Below are 18,742 nucleotides of genomic sequence, written 5' to 3' on the forward strand. Positions count from 1 at the left end.
CACACACACACACACACACACACACACACACACACACACACACACACACACACACACAACCCACTCAGTCTTGAGTATGTGAACAGCGTCTGTGTTTCTGTGTTTTGGATTCAGTTTCTGTTCCTGCTTGTTTGGGTTGGTGTTTTGTTTTTGAGCTGGAACCACTGACTACAAACAAGAGTGTGTCCTTGCTCTGCCGAATTCAGAGACCTCTGACTTCTGTCAAAACTTTCTCATTAACATTTTTACTTTACTTGAGATCTGGCTAATGTATGGATTGAACACACTTTAAATGCATGGTTAACAATACCCCAAAGTCTCCAGGGACATGCGGACTGATTTCTCTGACTGATGCAGCAAATTAACTATTTTCACATTTGATTCTACAATCTTTTTCAGGTTTAAAGCTTCTGTGAGTAACTTTAGCCCCGTTTCTACCAAGCGGTTCAGTTTGGTTTGGTCTCAACATGGCACATATTTTACAGTGCTTCCAGTGACTAATCCCGGGACAGACCCCCCAATAACCGATACCAAACGTCCCACTTTTTGGCACCCTTCCACAGAGGTGCCAGACTAAACCGATCTGATCTCGGAAGGTGGAGCTACAACACTGCGGACCATTTATTGGTCGAAGGAATCGTCACTTACCCTGCCTTTTAGTCTTCTCTGAAACAAAGCTTGATTGTGCTTTGTCACAAAAGGCCACATGCCAATTACAAAGAGGACAAAATGCTGGATGTCTTCCATTGTTGCTCTTTGTTGACTGCGTCACACTTTTCTTCTTCATAGGATTTATTAATGGGGTACACTATGTCGCTCTGCTATGGCGTCACACTATTGTGTTGCTGATGCGGCTATCAGTATCCAGCTTACACGCTGCCTACCACAAGGGAGCACGGTTGGCTGTGGAAATGCAAATGGGACCAAGATTAACCGAGCCAACCCGCACCAAACCGTATTGATCAAACCCGGATTGCTTGGTGGAAACAAAGCTTTAGAGTCTGTGTTGATTTGTGGTACAATCATACAAGAAATACTGCTGAAAACACAAAGAACCACATTACAAAGTGAAAACTGAATCTTTGGAAACCATTAGAATTTCTGAAGAAAACAAGTTGTATTGCTAATTTTTTAAAACTTGCTCAGGCTTACTATTCTTGAAAATTGACGGCTGTAGCAAGCAAGCCCTTCTCATCAAATAATTGGACCTTAAAAGTTGCTGTTTATTAAATTAAAGACTTGTGGTCGAAAATGTTTCAGGACAGGACAGGAGATTAAGCCTTTCCCATTCCCTGAAATTTCAGGGTTGAACCGATAAACAATGTGTATGTGTGGGTGTGGGCGTGTGTTACCTGACAGGTGCTTTCTTCATATGCTCTCCTACAAAGGTGGCGTTGGTCATGCCCATCAGAGTGTTAGCCAGCGAGATCACAGACAAGAGGTGCTGCGTAGTGACAGCCCTTGACACGCCATACGTCCCCTTCCCCACGATGTCCGACAGACTCAGCTTCATACCCGTCATCAGAGACAACTGCCGCAGCAAGGACTCCTGGGAAACAGAGGTAGACAAATGAACAAGATACCCTTGAAAAAAAAACTACCAGTGTAGTAGAAGTTGACACGAGTGACATATTGCCTCTGTCTGGTGTAAATCACTCTAATCTTAGTTTGAAACTTGTCTTCCTACTGCACCAGACTAGACTCAAGATCAGCAAAGACCTGATGAATCTTTATTTGGGTGTAAATTAAAAAAGACAAGTGACAGCAGACGGTTACCTTGAAGGTGGGCAACATGAGGGACATGTGACCTCCTCGTGAGATCAGGCCAAAGGAGATGGGGCAGTGCGGTCTGAGCATGCCCAGTCGCTCCAGACAGATGCCGTCCAGCTGTTCATTGAGACCCCAGGCGTGCAGGCAGGACATGAAGAGTTTGGCGGTGTCCATCGTCAGGTTGTACTCCAGCAGACTCAAAGACTTGGACTTCTCCTCTCGTCTCCTCATCTCCTCCTCCTCTTCCTCATCTTCATCGAGCAGGTGTTCTTTGATGGTCTCCTTCATCGTCTCTTTTACCTGGTTTGCAGAGCAGATAATTTTTGTCATAAAAACAGTTATTAAAAGAAAAAGGGAAAACAGTTAAAATCTTGAATTCAGCTTGAGGAGAACCATCTCAAACCCTTTATCTTATTCAAACTCTAATCATAATATGTTATATTTACTGACCTGTTTAAAGATCTTTTGGGCCAGTAATGATCCACCTTTGTCAGCCCCAGCCTGGCTCTTCTGGAGCGTCTCTGGAGACACCAGCATTGGGTTTGGCCTCTGGGCTTCTTCTGTCAGCAGCTGGATGATGACAGCCTCCACGTCAAAGAACAGCACATGCATGTCGGGGTCCGTCAGATTGGTCTTCATAGCCTGGACAACCAGGGCATTATGGGAGTATTTTGGTAGATTTCCCTGAAAAGGAGAGAGAAAACTTAGAGTTGAAGAATTCAAAAAACCATTGGGAACATAAACCAGACTTCTTTGTAAATGCATCAACTTGGTGAGAAAAAAAATATCAAATTCATTTCAGATGAGTGATCAATTGACATGTCTCCTTGTCACTGGAGCAGACTTCTCTATGTGCAATGAAAGTTTTGCAAAATTTAACACGTTAGAATTATGGCTTTTGTTGGGCTAATTTGAAAAAGAAAGTACCAAAATTAAAGCAACAAAGTATGTATGGACAACACTAAGTAACACTCTTTGTGTTACATTTTTTTTATGTACTATTAGAATAAAACATTATTGATCGAGCTTAAATGACTATATTTAAGAGATCTTTAGCAGAAATCGAACCTGGACTGAAACAAGTGCTCAGCAGGATGATTATTCAAATTACTCATCCCTTCAAGCAAAAACAATTACACACACACACCATTAGCTGTAATTGCCACCAATATTATCACCCTGCTCAATTTTAATTGTATTAGCAGAGACACCTGCATGCGGCTCTATGTAGAATAGTTCTGTTTGTTTACATGTTAATGACCTGATGACTGCAATCAGACGACTGTGATCTTGTTAGAGTGAGGAGGAAGAGGAGGATGAGGAAGGAGTGAGAGGTGATTAAGAAATAGTAAAGTAAATACAAAAACAGGATTTAATCCAAATGTGTTTCACGAAGGGTTTTTCATTTGCCATACAAGACTAGAGAGAGTTGTCTGAGCTGAGATCCACGGATACCAAACTTAGAAGTACCAAACGGTTACATTTTGTAAAAAAAGAAAAACATTTTCTATTTTTGTTTAACGTGTGGGTGATGTGTGGTTGAGGATGTGACAAGCTATGTAAGAGCACTCTTTAAGACTAGAAAAGGGCTGTACAAGTACAAGTCCATTTTCTGAATGTTTTATCTTTGGGTCATTTAAATAAGTGGTTCCCCAAAGTGGGGGTTGTGAAAAGATGCTGGAGGGGTCGTACAATGCCTTCCAGAATCAATACTACTATCTCTATTTAGGTTGTATTTTTTAACCATTATGGTAAAAAAATATAAACAAAACAAGGGGTTAATACTACTTGAAACAATGCAAAAAGAAAACGTTCGATCTGTTTTCTACATTTATTTGCTTTGTTTTCACAAGTACCCTTAGGTGACCAAGCCAGGGAAATGATAGTAGAAGTAGATAAACACAGCAGTACTTTCACATAGGATGGTTAATTTTCTACCCATCAGCTAATTTAAGTATCTAAAGTCAATTGATTTGATCGTTTTTGTCTGTTTTTGGATTGGCCTGTTAGTGTGTATTTTTAGGGGTCTGATGTGTCTTTCTGGTGTGATTTTTTTTTAATATTCAAATTATATTATTAGTACTTGTAATAAAATGTATGTTACACATGTTGCCATTCCATGTCATGACATTTAGGAGTTGAAACCTTTCATGCCTGTAAAGCTCTTCAATTAAAATAAACGTGACTTCAAGAGAAGCAGAGATGGACAAATAATTAGAGAGACTCCTAGCTGACTAAGAGACACAATACACCTGCAGCTGGGACACACAGACACACACACACACTCTTTGAGAAGTCTCTCCTGTTGTGATGCTACTGCTCAATGTCCCTGTTGCTGCTTCACCACATGCACAGATTATTCATTCTCTATCAGCCTGTGACTCCATTTCTGATATTTAACACACAGTCACACCACAGAACAATGTGTCTGCTCTGTCTCACAGTCAGTGAAACCACCCGACATCTGAACAGATGGGGGGACCATGTGAACATTTCGCCCTTGCTTTTTGTTTGATTGATGTCCAGGATTTTAACGTGGCAAAAACATGACATGTATGGCCCAGCCTCATGTTTCAGTGTGTTTTTAGTGTCAGATTAGTGTGTGTGTGTGTGTGTATGTATGTGTGTGTGTGTGTGTGTGTGTGTGTGTGTGTGTGTGTGTGTGTGTGTGTGTGTGTGTGTGTGTGTGTGTGTGTGTGTGTCCCTGTTAGGCCGTTTTGGTGGATGAACACTGCCATCTAAAGGCAACCAGCCACATTACACAGAAATTCTCACAGACATACAGAAGCATCTATTACACACATTAAAACAAGCCTGTACAGGCGCCTTGCATTACTGTCACACTTAATATCTTTGCTATCAGCTGGAATTTGTAACAATAACCCTAATATACAACAAACAGTTAATATAAAAACATTAAAAAAACATACACAGGGAAGCAAATGTACAACACACACACAGTGTCCTATAGCTCCTGGGCAGTTGGTCCAAAGGTCATCATCCTGCAGGGCCCTCCTGGCAAACACCACTGGAGTCCAACACACACAAGCACAAACACACCCACACTGTATAAAGACATCAGGTGCACAAACTCTGGATGGAGACATTTTGATACACACACTGAAAGAAAATTCTTTGACTTGCTTTCAGTGAAACACTTAAGAAGATCTCCACCCTTTAAACTTAAAGCTGACCAGTGGAACCTCCATCTATCAGTCAAACTGATTTATTCTGGCTGAACTCTGTGCTGCAAGGTAAACGTTATTCGAGGTTGTGACAGAATAGCTTTCAGGGACAAATCCTCCTACTAATAAGCATCCTGATGTTTCTGCATATGAAGAAGAAAGGAACTCCAGGTTTCAGATACACTTTTTTATCGACAATTCTGCTTAACTTCTAAAATTGGATTTAAATCATTTTGCCAAACGACCATCTTCCTTATTCCAAGTATTTGGTTCGTTTATTGTTGTTTGAAGTCTTTTTAGGAAAAAAGAAAATCTCTCAAATGCAGATAAAAGTGTTTTACAAAAAGAGAGGATGAATGTAAAAAATGGTAAGTGTTTAAAGACAAAAAAACAAATGTTTAACAACAGAAATGAAATGTATGTAGAAAGAAATTTGTGTAGAAACAAATTATGGCACTCAAAAGGAAATTCAAGGGATTAGTTGGTCTACAGTGTAAACTGTATGGTTTGGTGTATAAAGTGACAAAATGATGGGCTCTGGTATTTGCTTTTGTTCTTTGAGCTACTTTAAAAAAATGCATAACTTGGTTGAAAAGGAGTGTTTCAGGATTTATTACATAATGATTTCAATAAATTATTTTCCTACAGCATGGAAAAATGCAACGCACTTTGATTTCTCAGGTAGCGCACCCAAAAATGTCAGAAAGTAGAGTGTGGATCAGTGGACACTTTTTTACAGCCAGTGGGTGCCATATTGGCTATGGAGGGGAAGGGAAGGAATGGATCAAACAATGTTTGATGGATGTAATCCATGAAAAGCAGAAGAACGGTTGTGAAATGCAATCTTAGTTTTGGGTAAATGCGAAGCTGCAATGTTTAATTTGGGACAACACTTCCCTGTATGATTTCGTGCACTGTTCCAGTAAGTGCAGAGTGTACCCAGTGCAAATCATGTAAATGTGCTTACGGAAGTACGCCATTTGGAAACACCAAGGGGAACAGATCAATACAGTCGACGTCATCAAAAATATGCATGTGCATTTTGGCAACGGAAGTGATGTTTAGCTCTATTTATTCAGACGAGTTAGCTTTTTTTAAACACTAATTTATCATTGAAAGCAGTATAAAACTGTCTGGTTGTTCTGTAATAAAATTATACTACACCAAGGAGTCAACTTCTATCGAGTTCTGACCATTACATAGCTACCAGTGTTTTGGAGTAAAGAGTGACCATGATAACTGTTGACTCTCAGCCAAGGATATCAGTGACAGTCGGCTGATAGGTCACTCGTTAATAGTGTCCCACATTACACTGAAACACCATCAACATTTGGGATTGTTATTAAATATGTCTTCTTAATCCGACCTCAGTTAACCAGGTTTGACTGCAAATAAACAATTTTAACTTCCGATATTCTAAATCGAGTTTTCACTTTGTGTATCTACCAAGCGGCAACCTCTGGTCTGGGAATATGAGACAATACGGAAGTGCTAAAATCTCCAGAAGTAGTGGAAGTCACATACACACCAAGCCAAAAAAAAGCCATTTTCAAAGCAGAAATTAACCTATTTACAGCCTGGTTCAAAAAACATCTCCTGTCTGAGTCCCTAATTTTACTACCGGCACCCACTGTGCAGGGGGTGAATTTCTAACTGGGCTGTTCAGAGAATATGAAGATCGCGAGCTCCCCCAATAAGAGGCACAGCTGAGGGTCACGTGACCGACAGGCGTCCTATGGCTGTAGGCGAAGCCCTTGCCACTACCAATATGCGGCTATAGCCGATGTGCTTCATTTTCCGTTTCAGAAACAGACGAGTGACGTTGGCGAGGCCACGTCCATGTTTTATACAGTCTATGGTATTAACCCATATATAAACAGAAACAGATTTTATGATCAAACTGAAACTATGGTATACTCTATTTAATTTGGGAGGGTTTCTGGCTTATTTCACACAAGTTCATGTCTTTATACTTCACAGTCTTGTAAGTGTCCCTGGATAATGTAGTCTGAAGTCCCGATGACTTGTGTGTTTAAACTCCTCTCTGGGGTACACACTAGGTTTCTCCACGAAAAATTTCTGTCCACTTGTTTATGTTTTCAATCCTTTTAATATTTTCCCATGAACCTGTGAGTCATTTACGATCTGTTAAATTGGTGGTATTTAGGTAGAAATGAGACTTTTGGTGGTTAACACCCTCACGTTGCTTGACAAACCATTGTACTCTCACTTCTGTTGCCAAGATGTGCAGGCAGCTGTGACTGTTTACAAAAAGTAAATTGGTGTACTGGACAAAAAAATTTCAAAGGTCTTATTTTTTTCCAAGCAAAGAGCAAAGATCATCAGTCCAGGTTTGTTTGTTCTACAAAGGCACTGTGAGAAGTTTATAATATTGTACTGATTCTGGTGACACCCTTGTACAAATTTGGACTGTTTTCAGGATAAAGCATGTCTTCACCATAAGCACCATCAACGTTTGGGGTGGGGGAGCAGCTTTGGTCAAAGCATGTATTTGTCAATGAAGCAAACAAATCTTTTAATCCTACTTTTTCTTGGTTCAAGCCCACTTTTATCAGGATGTAGAGTGACGAGGTCATGTGTCGATAGCTACATTGACATTTTTGCATTTAAGAAAGGGTAACCTGAATATTCATTGCCCCTTTTACCTTATTATATTATGACTTTTTTTTTTACTTAAACAATGTTATTCTTTTTATCAGTTTATTTAGTTTTAAATAGAAACATGTTCATAAATGTGCAGGCTCAACAAACCTTACAGAGGGCAACCTCAAAGGCACACATTGGAAGCCTGAACAGCAACAACAAACACCAGCTGTAAACACAGAGAAAGACGAGAAGCTGACTGGCTGTAATGTCTGGCGAGGTTGATAGTCTGACATTTCACAGTCATTATCTGTCATTTCACACAACAGGGGGGCACACACTCTCAGACACAATCTGAGGATAGTGGATAGTGTTGACCCATAATTTGAGGAGATATGAAAGAGAAATGACACCCGGTGGAAGGCAGGAAAGAGAACAACAGTGATGTTTTTTGATAGAATGGGGAGAAAAGATTGCAGCTGTTGTGTGTCGGCATTTTCAGAAAAGAGCTGTGATTAAGGGCAGTTATGGCAGGAAAAACCCAGGAGATACCCACAATAAAAAAACATACACAGAGGAGACAAAGAGACAACACAAAGGTTATCTGCTGGGAGGGAAAAAAAGAAGAAAACGACCAAAACACAAGAGGAGAAGAGGTAGAAGGCTGAGGTAAACGGCTTAAGACTAAAAGTGTAAAAGTCAAACTGTACCAGCAGCAGAACTAAACGCTGCTTAGAAACTAAATAATTCAGGGCGTTTGTTTTCTGTGCCAGGAGGCCCAGGTGGGCGGGGTCAACTCCGTCAGGGCAGATCAGATCATCCAAGTCTGACAGGTGAATCCTTTATACCCTGAGGGGGTCACCATGGAAGACTCGCTCCAAATACAAAATGCAATGTGGACAGTCATTTGGCTGTGATGATTTGTTGGACTGAAAGAATGAAAATGGAAACATGGATTTGGTTGATTGCTATAAATATAGAGTAGGTTGTAGCTTAGATAGATAATATATCACCTTTTGCCTATAATAAGAGGGTTAGAGAATAAGAATATAATATATAATTTCACAGGATCTGGGAAATTTAAACTTACAGGTAATAAAGTGAAAAGTCACCCAAGTTTTTGTTCTCCTTTATATAAATCAACAAAGGCCTGATAACATGCATCGGCCTGATTTTATGTAGCCCTCAGCCATCAAAAACTACACAAGAACAGCAAGCTGTCAACCATCACTAAATGTGACGTAAAAAAACATCTTTAACATCTAACAACTAATGAAAAAGAAACTTTTCAGAAAATAGAGCACTTAAACACACTGCAGCCCAAAAATATCTTTATATCACCACAGCATACGGGTGTGAGAAACATTTCTACCAGGTGTATTTATTTTTTAAAGTTTGATTACAGCCTGTCTGGAATGACAAGGGCGACAGAGTTTTTGACATATTCCGCAGCCAGTCACCAGGGGAGCAGATTCTGAGATTACCTCACTTAGAGCTGACCAAGATGATGTCCATGTTTTTTTTACAGTCTATGGTCACTTACCACTCTTGCCCTTTTTCCTGCTCTATCCATTGTCCAATCTGATTAAAGGCATAAAAAGCCACAAAAATTACTTCAAAAACGTTCACATGAGACTTTACTGTTATTCTCTCATAACAAAGAGCTGGTGCAAAACAACCGGACTTTCTGGGCTAACTGGGATTACACCAGGATCAGCTGACAGCAATGTTTTTGTACATTACTTATTGAAACTATTCTGCATTTTTATCAGTATTTGTTTATCTGGTATGTATTCCTCATTTATTTGTACTTTCTATTACTGCACTGATATCTCATTACATTTTTTGAGAAGAGTAAGTGTTTTAACTAAATCCCCCCAGGATATGTAAAGTATTTCTGGTTCTGACTGAGTTTCCTGGAGGAGACCCAGAAGATGGAACTCTAATGCCTACGCTCAATCACTAAACAATAAATGTATTTGGAGTTGACGTATGACCAATAAGACAAAGTCAAATTAAGCCAAAGAGATACAGAGTAACCTGATCTATTTGTTGAATTTAACAATTAATACTTTAACTACTTTGATGGATAAGATTTATTCTGTATATCTCAAACTTCTTGGTACAGTTTTCAGTAAAGCATCCAAGCTGCTTTCAGGAAAGTCAAGCTCACCTGAAGAAAACACTGCCCTCCTTTTTTTAAAGATTTTGACATTTAAGATAGTTCGGCCATCCCTGGGAGATCCCAGTTGGTCTTTATTTCTCTCCCTCTCTCTCTCTCACACACACACACACACGCTAACACACACACGTACAAACACAGACTGTAGATATGACCTTAAGGTTTGTCTCCAGCAGAGTTTTAATTGGTCTGTAACTCCAGCCAGCTATCTGACCGAGATGGCAAGTGAGATGTATGTGTGTGAGGGTAACAAGGAGGTATTGTGAGTCTGTGTGTGTCTTTGTGCGTCTGTGTGTCTTTGAGTGTCTGCATGTCTTTGTGTGTCTCTTAGCATTTTTGTGTGTCTTTGTGATTGTGCATCTTTGTGTGTCTCTTTGTATCTTGTATCTTTGAGTTTCTCTTTGTTTCTCTGTGTCTTTGTGTGTCTCTGTGTGTCTCTTTTGTTTTTGTGTGTCCGTGGTTTTGAGTCTCTCTTTGTTTCTCTGTGTCTTTGAGTGTCTTTATGTGTGTTTTTAATTTTGTGTGTTTGTGGTTTTGTGTGTCTGTGTTTTTGTATCTCTCTGTGCATCTCTGTTTTTGAGTGTCTCTGTGCGTCATCTTGCGTGTGTTTTTGTGTCTCTGTGTGCATTTGTGTATTAGTATTTGTGTTTTTATGAAAGGCATTTAGAACCACAAATGACGAGACACATACAAATTTGATCCAAACAATTTAAAAGCAGCATTACGTTTTCAAGATGCGATCTCATCGAACAAAAACTGAACAATTTTGAAAGCAGCTCCAGAGGTCTCTTGAAATTTGTTTGGTCATTTGCATTTTGCATTGAGAGGCTGTCAAACTAAACCCTCAGTTATCAAAAATTTTAAAAGGGGAAAAAATCTGCTGCTTGATTTCTAACCAATCAGTATTTTTACTTTTCTCCCATAACTCTGCTGCAGTGTGACTCAGTGGTTTGTTCTTACCTTGTCGGCATTGTCGGCAGCAAGCAGGTTGGTGGCGAGCGTCTGCAGTTTGTGTTGAGCCATGTTCTTCAGCGCCGCCAGGCTGCGTCGGGTCATCGCCTGCTTCAGGTTCACAGCTGAGTGGCTCAGAGCATCCACCGTAGCTGGAGCGAGTTCATCACAGGCATTCAGGATCTCTACGGCGGTTATGCCCATCACACAACGATCCAAGGCTCCTGGAAACACAAGCAGGAAAAAACGTTTTACTGGTGAACCAGAAAACTGCATTAACAAGCAGTGAAAGGGTCCACTGTTTGTAAATAGAAGTTGATTAGAATACTGTAGATGCAGAAAAAAGACTTCTGAACCGATCTTTAACTCAATAACTGACTGTACTCTAATGACCAGCAGGGGGCGACTTCACTGTTTGGGAATCAAAGTCATGATAAAGACACTTTGGGGAAAGTGAGCTGACTTCACACTTACTATATGTCCCAAAATGTTGGTCTAAATTTTTAGTTCCAATCCTTTGTTTAATGGTTTGTGATGTTCATTTGGTACACATCGTTCTCATTTAGATTCAACAGATAGTAAACAACAACCTGTCAATCAGGAAATTATATAAATGTATGGCTCCAAATAAAGAAATATAAGTCAAAAGTCAAAACTGAAAGCTACCACAAGCTATTGATGTCCTGCTTGTTGTATCTACTCCTTATATACACTACTGTGTTTTTGTCTCAGCCTCTTTCTGTCACAGATCTAAGCTTTTATCAATCTTTCTCTTCTTGTCCTTGCACTCTCCTTCCATTTATATCAATCTTCCAATCTCTCTCACACCATCTCCCTCTCGCCTCAGTGCTCAGTATCATCATCTTTTGTCTCTTGAATATGATTTAGGTCACAGACAGATAAAGTCTTCGCCATCTCTGACTGCGAGGATTCTCAACCTTTACAGACAGAAAAAACGTTTAGAGAGACATCATTAGCTGTAGACAGAGCTGACATCAGTATCGGCTCAGGTATTGAGTGAGAAGAGAAGTGGTACCTGTGTGTGTGTGTGTGTGTGTGTGTGTGTGTGTGTGTGTGTGTGTGTGTGTGTGTGTGTGTGTGTGTGTGTGTGTGTGTGTGTGTGTGTGTGTGTGTGTGTGAAAGACAGAGAGACACAGAGAGAGAAGGGCCTGTGAGCCATGGCCCTATTACATGTCCAACGCCTGAGTACACACACACCTTCCTTAATTTCACACTTAGCTACCCTGCAATCTCCCAGCACTACAGCTCATTCAAGTCACACACACACACACACGCACACACAGAGTTTTCCAGTGGCTAGTCATCATTCAAGCTAATGTTGGTTCCCTGGTGTGGCTGAAAAGGATGGAGAGAGCAGAGGTGTCTGTAGATGGAAGAAAATTGAAAGGAATAGCTCACGTTCTCACTTTTTTTAGAGTAACATACCAGATAAATATCGAGCTCATCTTTTTCTGCACAGAGCTGATTTTAGGATGTTGTTAGCCTAACTTTGCAAAAAGTGTTTTTATGCTTCTCAAGACTTTAATCATTGTGGTCATAGTGAGTTCTTTCTAGCATATCATCAAGAGGACAATGTTTGGTGATATAGGAGAGGAACATAGGGTCAAGGAATGGCTTGTTGTTCATCAGATTTGAATGTGACAACATGATTTTATATTAAAACCCTCAAGAGCTTCTCTGCTATTGGCCAGCTGAAAGCAGCAAACCTAAGAGGAACTTCCTGGAGTGGAACAGCAGAGATAATAAGGACTAAAAGCAAATTTTCTTTTGATTTCTTTGGAGCTGTGAAAAAAATCACCTTTAGCCTCATTATCATTACATAGCTATGAAAACGTTAAAGATTACTTTGTGTGCATTAGCATCATCTGTTTCAGGGTTTACCATTTTAAAGTCAAATTTTAGGCTTTTAAGACATGTTTAAGACCCCAACAAAACTAATGTAAGACCAAAAAACACAGAAGATGTTCTCTAGTAAAAGCCAGGTCTGAACACTTACTCAGTTTCTGGTCTTGCACTGATAAGCGTTAAGCTTTGACTGACTGAGCAGCATCACCTCGGACATATAAAAATGAAGCCATTTGCCATCAAACTTGCTTTCTAAAAGGCAGATAAACCTTTAAATGACAGTTAAAAGCTTGGAAAAGATGAGGTACAAAGGTATTATGCAACTATTACAAAACTCAGTGACAGGAATGCTTCGCCTCTGTCTGGCAGTTTTACCATTGACCGAAGTATGATCTTCAAATTGAACACCTTGAGTAAACTCATGATAAACTTATGGAAATTTATGGCCTCAGTTCCCCTGATTTTTATTTGTCATCTTTCAAGACAGTGTTTCTCACCTGTATCCATCTGCCAGACATAGACAGAGCCGTCAGAGCATCCCACGACCAGGTAGTCATCTGCAGGACGCCACTTAATGACCTGGATGGGAAAGAGGTGTCTGGACGCCAACATGATGCACTTCCTCTCCCTGAGGCTGAGCAGGCCAACAGAGTGGTCGCTGGCCACCGAGCAGACGCAGTGCTGCACCCGTGTCTGAGGAGGAAACAAAGCATCTGTCTGTTCAGTCTGAATCCTTGAATGCTAGTGACACATAGATACCAAATAACAATCAATTTAAATCCCACCATAACAAATCCTCCTCAGATAATTTAGGAAAGTAGTTGAGAGAAGCACTCTATAACTTATTGAAATTTTTACTGTTTTGTTACCAAAGATAAGCTGGGGAACTTATTATACACATGTTTTTTTTTTCATATAGTTAAAATTTTGATTAAAAGTTTTATTTCTTGGACAGATGCTTATCATGCAGTTGAAATATTCTTTAAATAAAGTGATCAAATGTGTAAGGTCTTAGCTTCTGACTCCTGATTTCTCTGCGCTGAATGTCAGATAAACAATATAATGTTTCTATTTGGCAGCTGTTTGTGTCTGTGCATTCAATGTTTGCCCACAATAACATAATGCCTTTGAAATTATTTCCATAGTAACTACAATGACATCACCGCCTAACATTTAAATCTAATGTCAGCAAAATAGCAAATGATTCCTTTTCATTCTTCTCATCAGACACTGATGCACCGAAGAACAAAAAGCAGAAAAATAAACCCTTTTTTTACAAATGACACAGAACAAAGATCAAGGAATGAAAAGGACAAGACGAAACCAAACACAATGAGTGACATGTCAGAGGTCTTACGCTGCAGTTTTCAGGGGGCACGATAAGCTGGGTGATCTCTCCTCCATGGACACAGAAAATGTGCTTCATCTCTCCGGTGAAAATATCCCAGACGATGACTGAAAAGTCAACTCCTCCAGACACCAGGGAGCGCTGGTCATAGCGTGGGGAGATCTGGTATGGGTACAGGACGCATGTCACCTTGTTCCTGTGACCTCTCAGGGTGCGATGGGGCGGCCAGCCTGCAAGACAGACGCACACAAAACTCAGTGGCTAAATCGTCCCGAAGATGATAATCTTTCATAAGTCATTGTTTTGGAATATAAGAAGAAAAGTCTTAAAATGCAGACATGGTGTCACTTTGTGTTTCTGTTTAATTTAAAAGAGTGAATGAAATTACTCCACTCACCTCTCCTGAGCATGTGCTCCCCCTGCAGCAGCTGAACAATGGCGGTCTGTGTAGCAGGAACCAGGATAATGCTGCCATCTTCCCTTCCACACACAAGGCGACCCTGAGAGGGGATGTACACGCTCGCTGTCACCTGAGGAACAAACACACAAAGACTGTCAGGAACCTTAAAACCTAAAAGTTGAGCTATCCTATTGTTTTAGCTTCAGTAGGCTCCAACAATCTCCTGGTAATCCCAAGTACACTGAATGGTGACTTGAAAGAGGTGTTATAAGAGTGGAGTCAGAGGAAGAGATAAAATAAAAGAGGTCAGTGAATACAATCTGTTCAGAATTACAAATTAAAGTTAAATGAGAAGAAATTATAATGTGAATTATGATCTATTCCAACTGTTTCATTCCCCAACATTTAATGAATGAAAACAAAGATACTCTTTAAAAAAACATCAGGGTCTGTATTTCTTCACTAAGTACACAAAACAAGGTAATGAATCAATGATGTCTTGAGTAGCACAAAGATCTTTATATATTTCATTTTTGTATCAGCTCAGCGTTACATGCATTTTTTACTGGCTTCAGACCTTGATTGGTTCTTCCTTTCCAGGCAGGACACTGAGCTGGTCAATGATTCCTGCGGATACAGGGGTCAACTTATCAAACGCCTCCTGGAGGCTGATGTTGGATGACACCTGCAACTCTGCAAGGAGACAAAAGAGACATTGAGAAAGAGTCAAAACAAGAAAAATGCAGATGATTACAAACAAAATTAATGAAAGAAAAAACAAAAATGAAGTGAAAAAGCTGCTCCTTAGAGTGAATGTCATGTGCCGCAGTTTAGTAGCTGTCTTTATTTAGCGCTACTGGCAGCCCGGTGCTTTAAGACATGTCTGTAATGTGTAATGCTAGTGAATCCTGGTTATGTCCTGTCAATCGTCTACCAAGCAGAGCTAACGTAACCTCACTCTTCATTTTATTGATACACTCAAGTTTAAACAGACCACTGCAGAATAACTGCTGACTGTGGGTTGGAATAAACATTATCACAAATAATTTAGCTTGTGTTTTAGCCTTTAACTCGTGCTCTATTACTCTCAATTTTTGCTTTCTTCTGCAATTCTGTATTTTTTTTGTCCGACAGTAAGGTCCCAGCGACCACTATTACGACAGAATTAATCACAGAAATTGCTTTCAGCAGAGAAAAATCACAGATCTCTCTTCTCTCTACTAAATTTTGTCAGTTAGCGTGATGTTGTTGTGGAGACTTCAAAGTGCTGTAAATCAATCTGGTCCTGCTCAACCCATTCATTTTAAAGCATGGATTACGATCAGGCATATATCTAAAGGGAATTTTTTTCAAGATCACTTAGAAACTCCTCAGGGAGTTTAAATGAATGTATTAAGATGCTTTGAAAACACACAGGTGTAGACTGTTTCTAAGGGTAACTTTCTATGAACAGAGAGAAGATTATTTGTTTCTTATGGTGCTTTTCAAGTTATTTTTCATGTATGAATGCTGATGTTAAAATAAGCTTCAGGAAAAACTGTGCGGTGTGTTTTTATCAGCAAACACAACAGCTGAAATGGCTCTCCTCTCGCAGCAGAAATATGTTAGAACAGTTAATACCTGGAGGAGTTGAGTGCAGCTGTGGAGGTGAGGCATCTGGGATGCTCCACAGAGACAGTCTGCCCGCTGAGTCTCCCTGAATCAGCAGCTTATGGAAGGGCTCCCGTCGGCCGAAGAAGAACCGAGTTACGGGTGGGCAGATCAAGAGCTGAGAGTGGGTGGAAACAAACATATCAGCATCTGAAGACCTGAAGTGTTACATCTGTTAGACCCTTGTGTATCAGTTAAGTTACATTACATTTAATTAATAGGTTCCCTTAAAAGTCCCCCCCATTGTTGGACTTCATTCATGTTGTTGTTATGCCATTTTGTTTGTTCAAAGTCTAATGCCCACATGAAGCTGAAATAAATGGTTTTGCTGGCTGCATTCATAAAAACAGCAAGAGCACGCAGCTACAAAACCAGCAGGGCAACAAAACCACACATTTCTGCTTCACCTCGACATCTAACTTCTCAGCAGAGCTCAAAATTAGAGACACATTTTAAAAAGTACAGACTGTTCCTGATGACATGGAGTATAGCAGCAAAATAAAACAGTATTTCCCTCACACAGAAGTCCAACAATCACTATCAAACTGTTACTGTGTTCAGCAGCTTTGTGAGGTGTAAGATCTGTCCACTGAAAGAACTCATGGACAAAATCAAGAGCAATAGACATGGACAGGTCTGTCAAATCTATCACTCTGGATGTATGACAGTCTGGTGTGTTTGTGCATGTGTCACCAGGGTCCCATTGTGAAGGTGGGACAGAGTGGAATGAGGTCAGTGTTATTTAGGATCACCAAAACCTGAGCAGATATGTTTTATTACCAAGGACTTCATACATCACTGTTAACACTCCCAGGATTTCCTCCCAAGTGGGTACAACTGCAGTACTGGTGCCCTTTCTGAAACAAATTTTTAAAGCTCAAAAAACGTATATTTCGTTTCTATTTATCCCAGATTTAAGATCGAGTCACCATCAAGAGAAGCAAAGGAGGGTATTACAGCTCATTTTTTATCCACATAGGGACATTCCATCCCAAAGATGAACCAAAGTGTGCGATCTGCATTTCAAAGTGTTTAAATAGTTACTCAAGGAAACTGAGAGGAATAATCAAAACATGCCAGTAATAAAAACCGATGAGCTCGTAACAAAGACTGCTGTTATTACATGAAAAACGTATTAACTATTCACCAAACAAGAGTCAATGAGAGAAAAAGCTGTTTGGCATTGGCAGAGAAGATCTGGCAAATTTTTCATTGGCGAAACCCACATATCCACAAATACATGTTCCTTACAAATATGGCACAGACCAAAAGAGAAATAAACAGGCTCTCTCTAGATTTATTGCCAAGACGCATTTTTACAACAAAGAAATAATGTACCAAACACGAACTGCTTTACTTTTGTGCTAATTTCTCTTTCTTGTTCTGTATTTAATTTTTGATTCTTTTTGTGAATGGCCAAATGTATCGCTCACTGACAATATTTGCAGTAACAATTGAAAACAGAAAAAGCAATTGCTGGCACCTACCCTGAGACAGACTTTACAGTCACTAAAAACTAGTGTAGAAACAGATCATCTTGTCGTTGGTGGTCTTGCATTAATATTTGTCAAAAAAAAAACCTCATCACTACTTATTTCAGCCTGATCTGAACACTTTAAAACTCCTCACAGGAGTTTTAAGACAAAAATGCTGTTTCTAAAAATTGTAAACAAAATCTAACAAGAGGTCATTTCTTCGTTTCCTACCCATGTCTCTCGTCTTTTCTATCTTTTGTCTGAACTGCTTCTTGGACCTTAAGCACTGCTCAAGAAGGTGGAGGGCTGCAGTTTTCCATCACAGTGAAAAATGATGGACGGGATGAAAGTTAGTGATGATGTGCAGCCATCATCAGATTGACGTCCACATTTTAGGGGGAACAGAAGCAGGGAATGATCGAGGTGTCTGTTGTGAGCGATAACTGATGAGCTTGTCTAAGAATTGTGGATGATCACAGAGGAAATGCAAAGTGCCACTCAATGTTAACACACGATAAATCACACAGACACACACACACACAGTCACAAACCAAACCACATCTTGATATAAGATGATAATAAGTCCAAAAACAAAAACAAAAACACCACTCAAGAGGGAGAGGAAAAACAAGGAGAGCAGTGTTAGCCATTGCTGTTGATAAAATATTACTGATGTCCAGTACAACATCTTAAAATGCTTTTAAAACATACATCTGAAAAAAAAAAAAACCGTTTTTGTTCAACAGAAAAATATATTTTTTGTATTTTTCTAGTTTGTTCTTTTACGAAGTCATAACAATAAAACATAAAGTGGGTGGGTCTGACATCAGAGAGTCTGTTTTCTAAAATTAGCATTACACCAAAGACAAATACCTTCTACGTTCAGAAAGTTTGACTTTCTGAACTGTAATGACTCTTCTTCTTTAGAATTAATCCTTCCCTGAGCTCCACTAAGCTTTCAGTGTACCTAATTTATTCCACATCATTCCTGGAATCCAAGAAAATTAGCAGTAACTGAAGAAATTGTTTCTTTCATTTGATCAAGGATATGTAACTCTCGTTTTTCACCCTCAGGTTTTCTCTCTGACTGAAAGCTGGCCTTAGTATCTTCTATATTCCTCCTACTCTTTGAGTCCCCTCTCTGCAAGCCAGTACTGTTATCGCTTACTTCTGCATTAATTTTTAATAAACTCAGGGACTTTGCATGCATCTTCATCAGTATGAAGACAGATGAGGAGGGTAATGGTGCTTTTGGAGGAGGAGTTTTGTTTTAGTGGGAGGAGAGAATGAGGAAAGTGAACCAGAATGAGT

The 18,742-nt window shown here is 39.7% G+C and overlaps 1 protein-coding gene across 3 annotated transcripts in view; it reads right to left on the bottom strand.

Annotated features, from left to right (window-relative positions):
• The window catches only part of wdr7 (WD repeat domain 7), a 93,727-nt gene that overhangs the window by 67,515 nt on the left and 7,470 nt on the right, over positions 1–18,742 (bottom strand). For all 3 annotated transcript variants that reach the window (XM_074689893.1, XM_074689894.1, XM_074689892.1), the window contains exons 10-18: positions 15,927–16,074; positions 14,884–14,999; positions 14,304–14,436; positions 13,916–14,136; positions 13,056–13,251; positions 10,702–10,916; positions 2,221–2,454; positions 1,777–2,070; positions 1,353–1,549 (exon numbers count right to left, since the gene is read on the bottom strand). In XM_074689893.1, coding sequence (XP_074545994.1) covers positions 1,353–1,549; positions 1,777–2,070; positions 2,221–2,454; positions 10,702–10,916; positions 13,056–13,251; positions 13,916–14,136; positions 14,304–14,436; positions 14,884–14,999; positions 15,927–16,074 — 1,754 coding nt within the window. The remainder of the gene's footprint in view (positions 1–1,352; positions 1,550–1,776; positions 2,071–2,220; positions 2,455–10,701; positions 10,917–13,055; positions 13,252–13,915; positions 14,137–14,303; positions 14,437–14,883; positions 15,000–15,926; positions 16,075–18,742) is intronic.

The sequence above is a fragment of the Halichoeres trimaculatus genome, unplaced genomic scaffold (genome assembly GCF_033239565.1).
Source record: "Halichoeres trimaculatus isolate MK-OKI-2021-1 unplaced genomic scaffold, fHalTri1.1 fHalTri1_scaffold_16, whole genome shotgun sequence".
In the NCBI taxonomy this organism is placed as follows: Eukaryota; Metazoa; Chordata; class Actinopteri; order Labriformes; family Labridae; genus Halichoeres; species Halichoeres trimaculatus.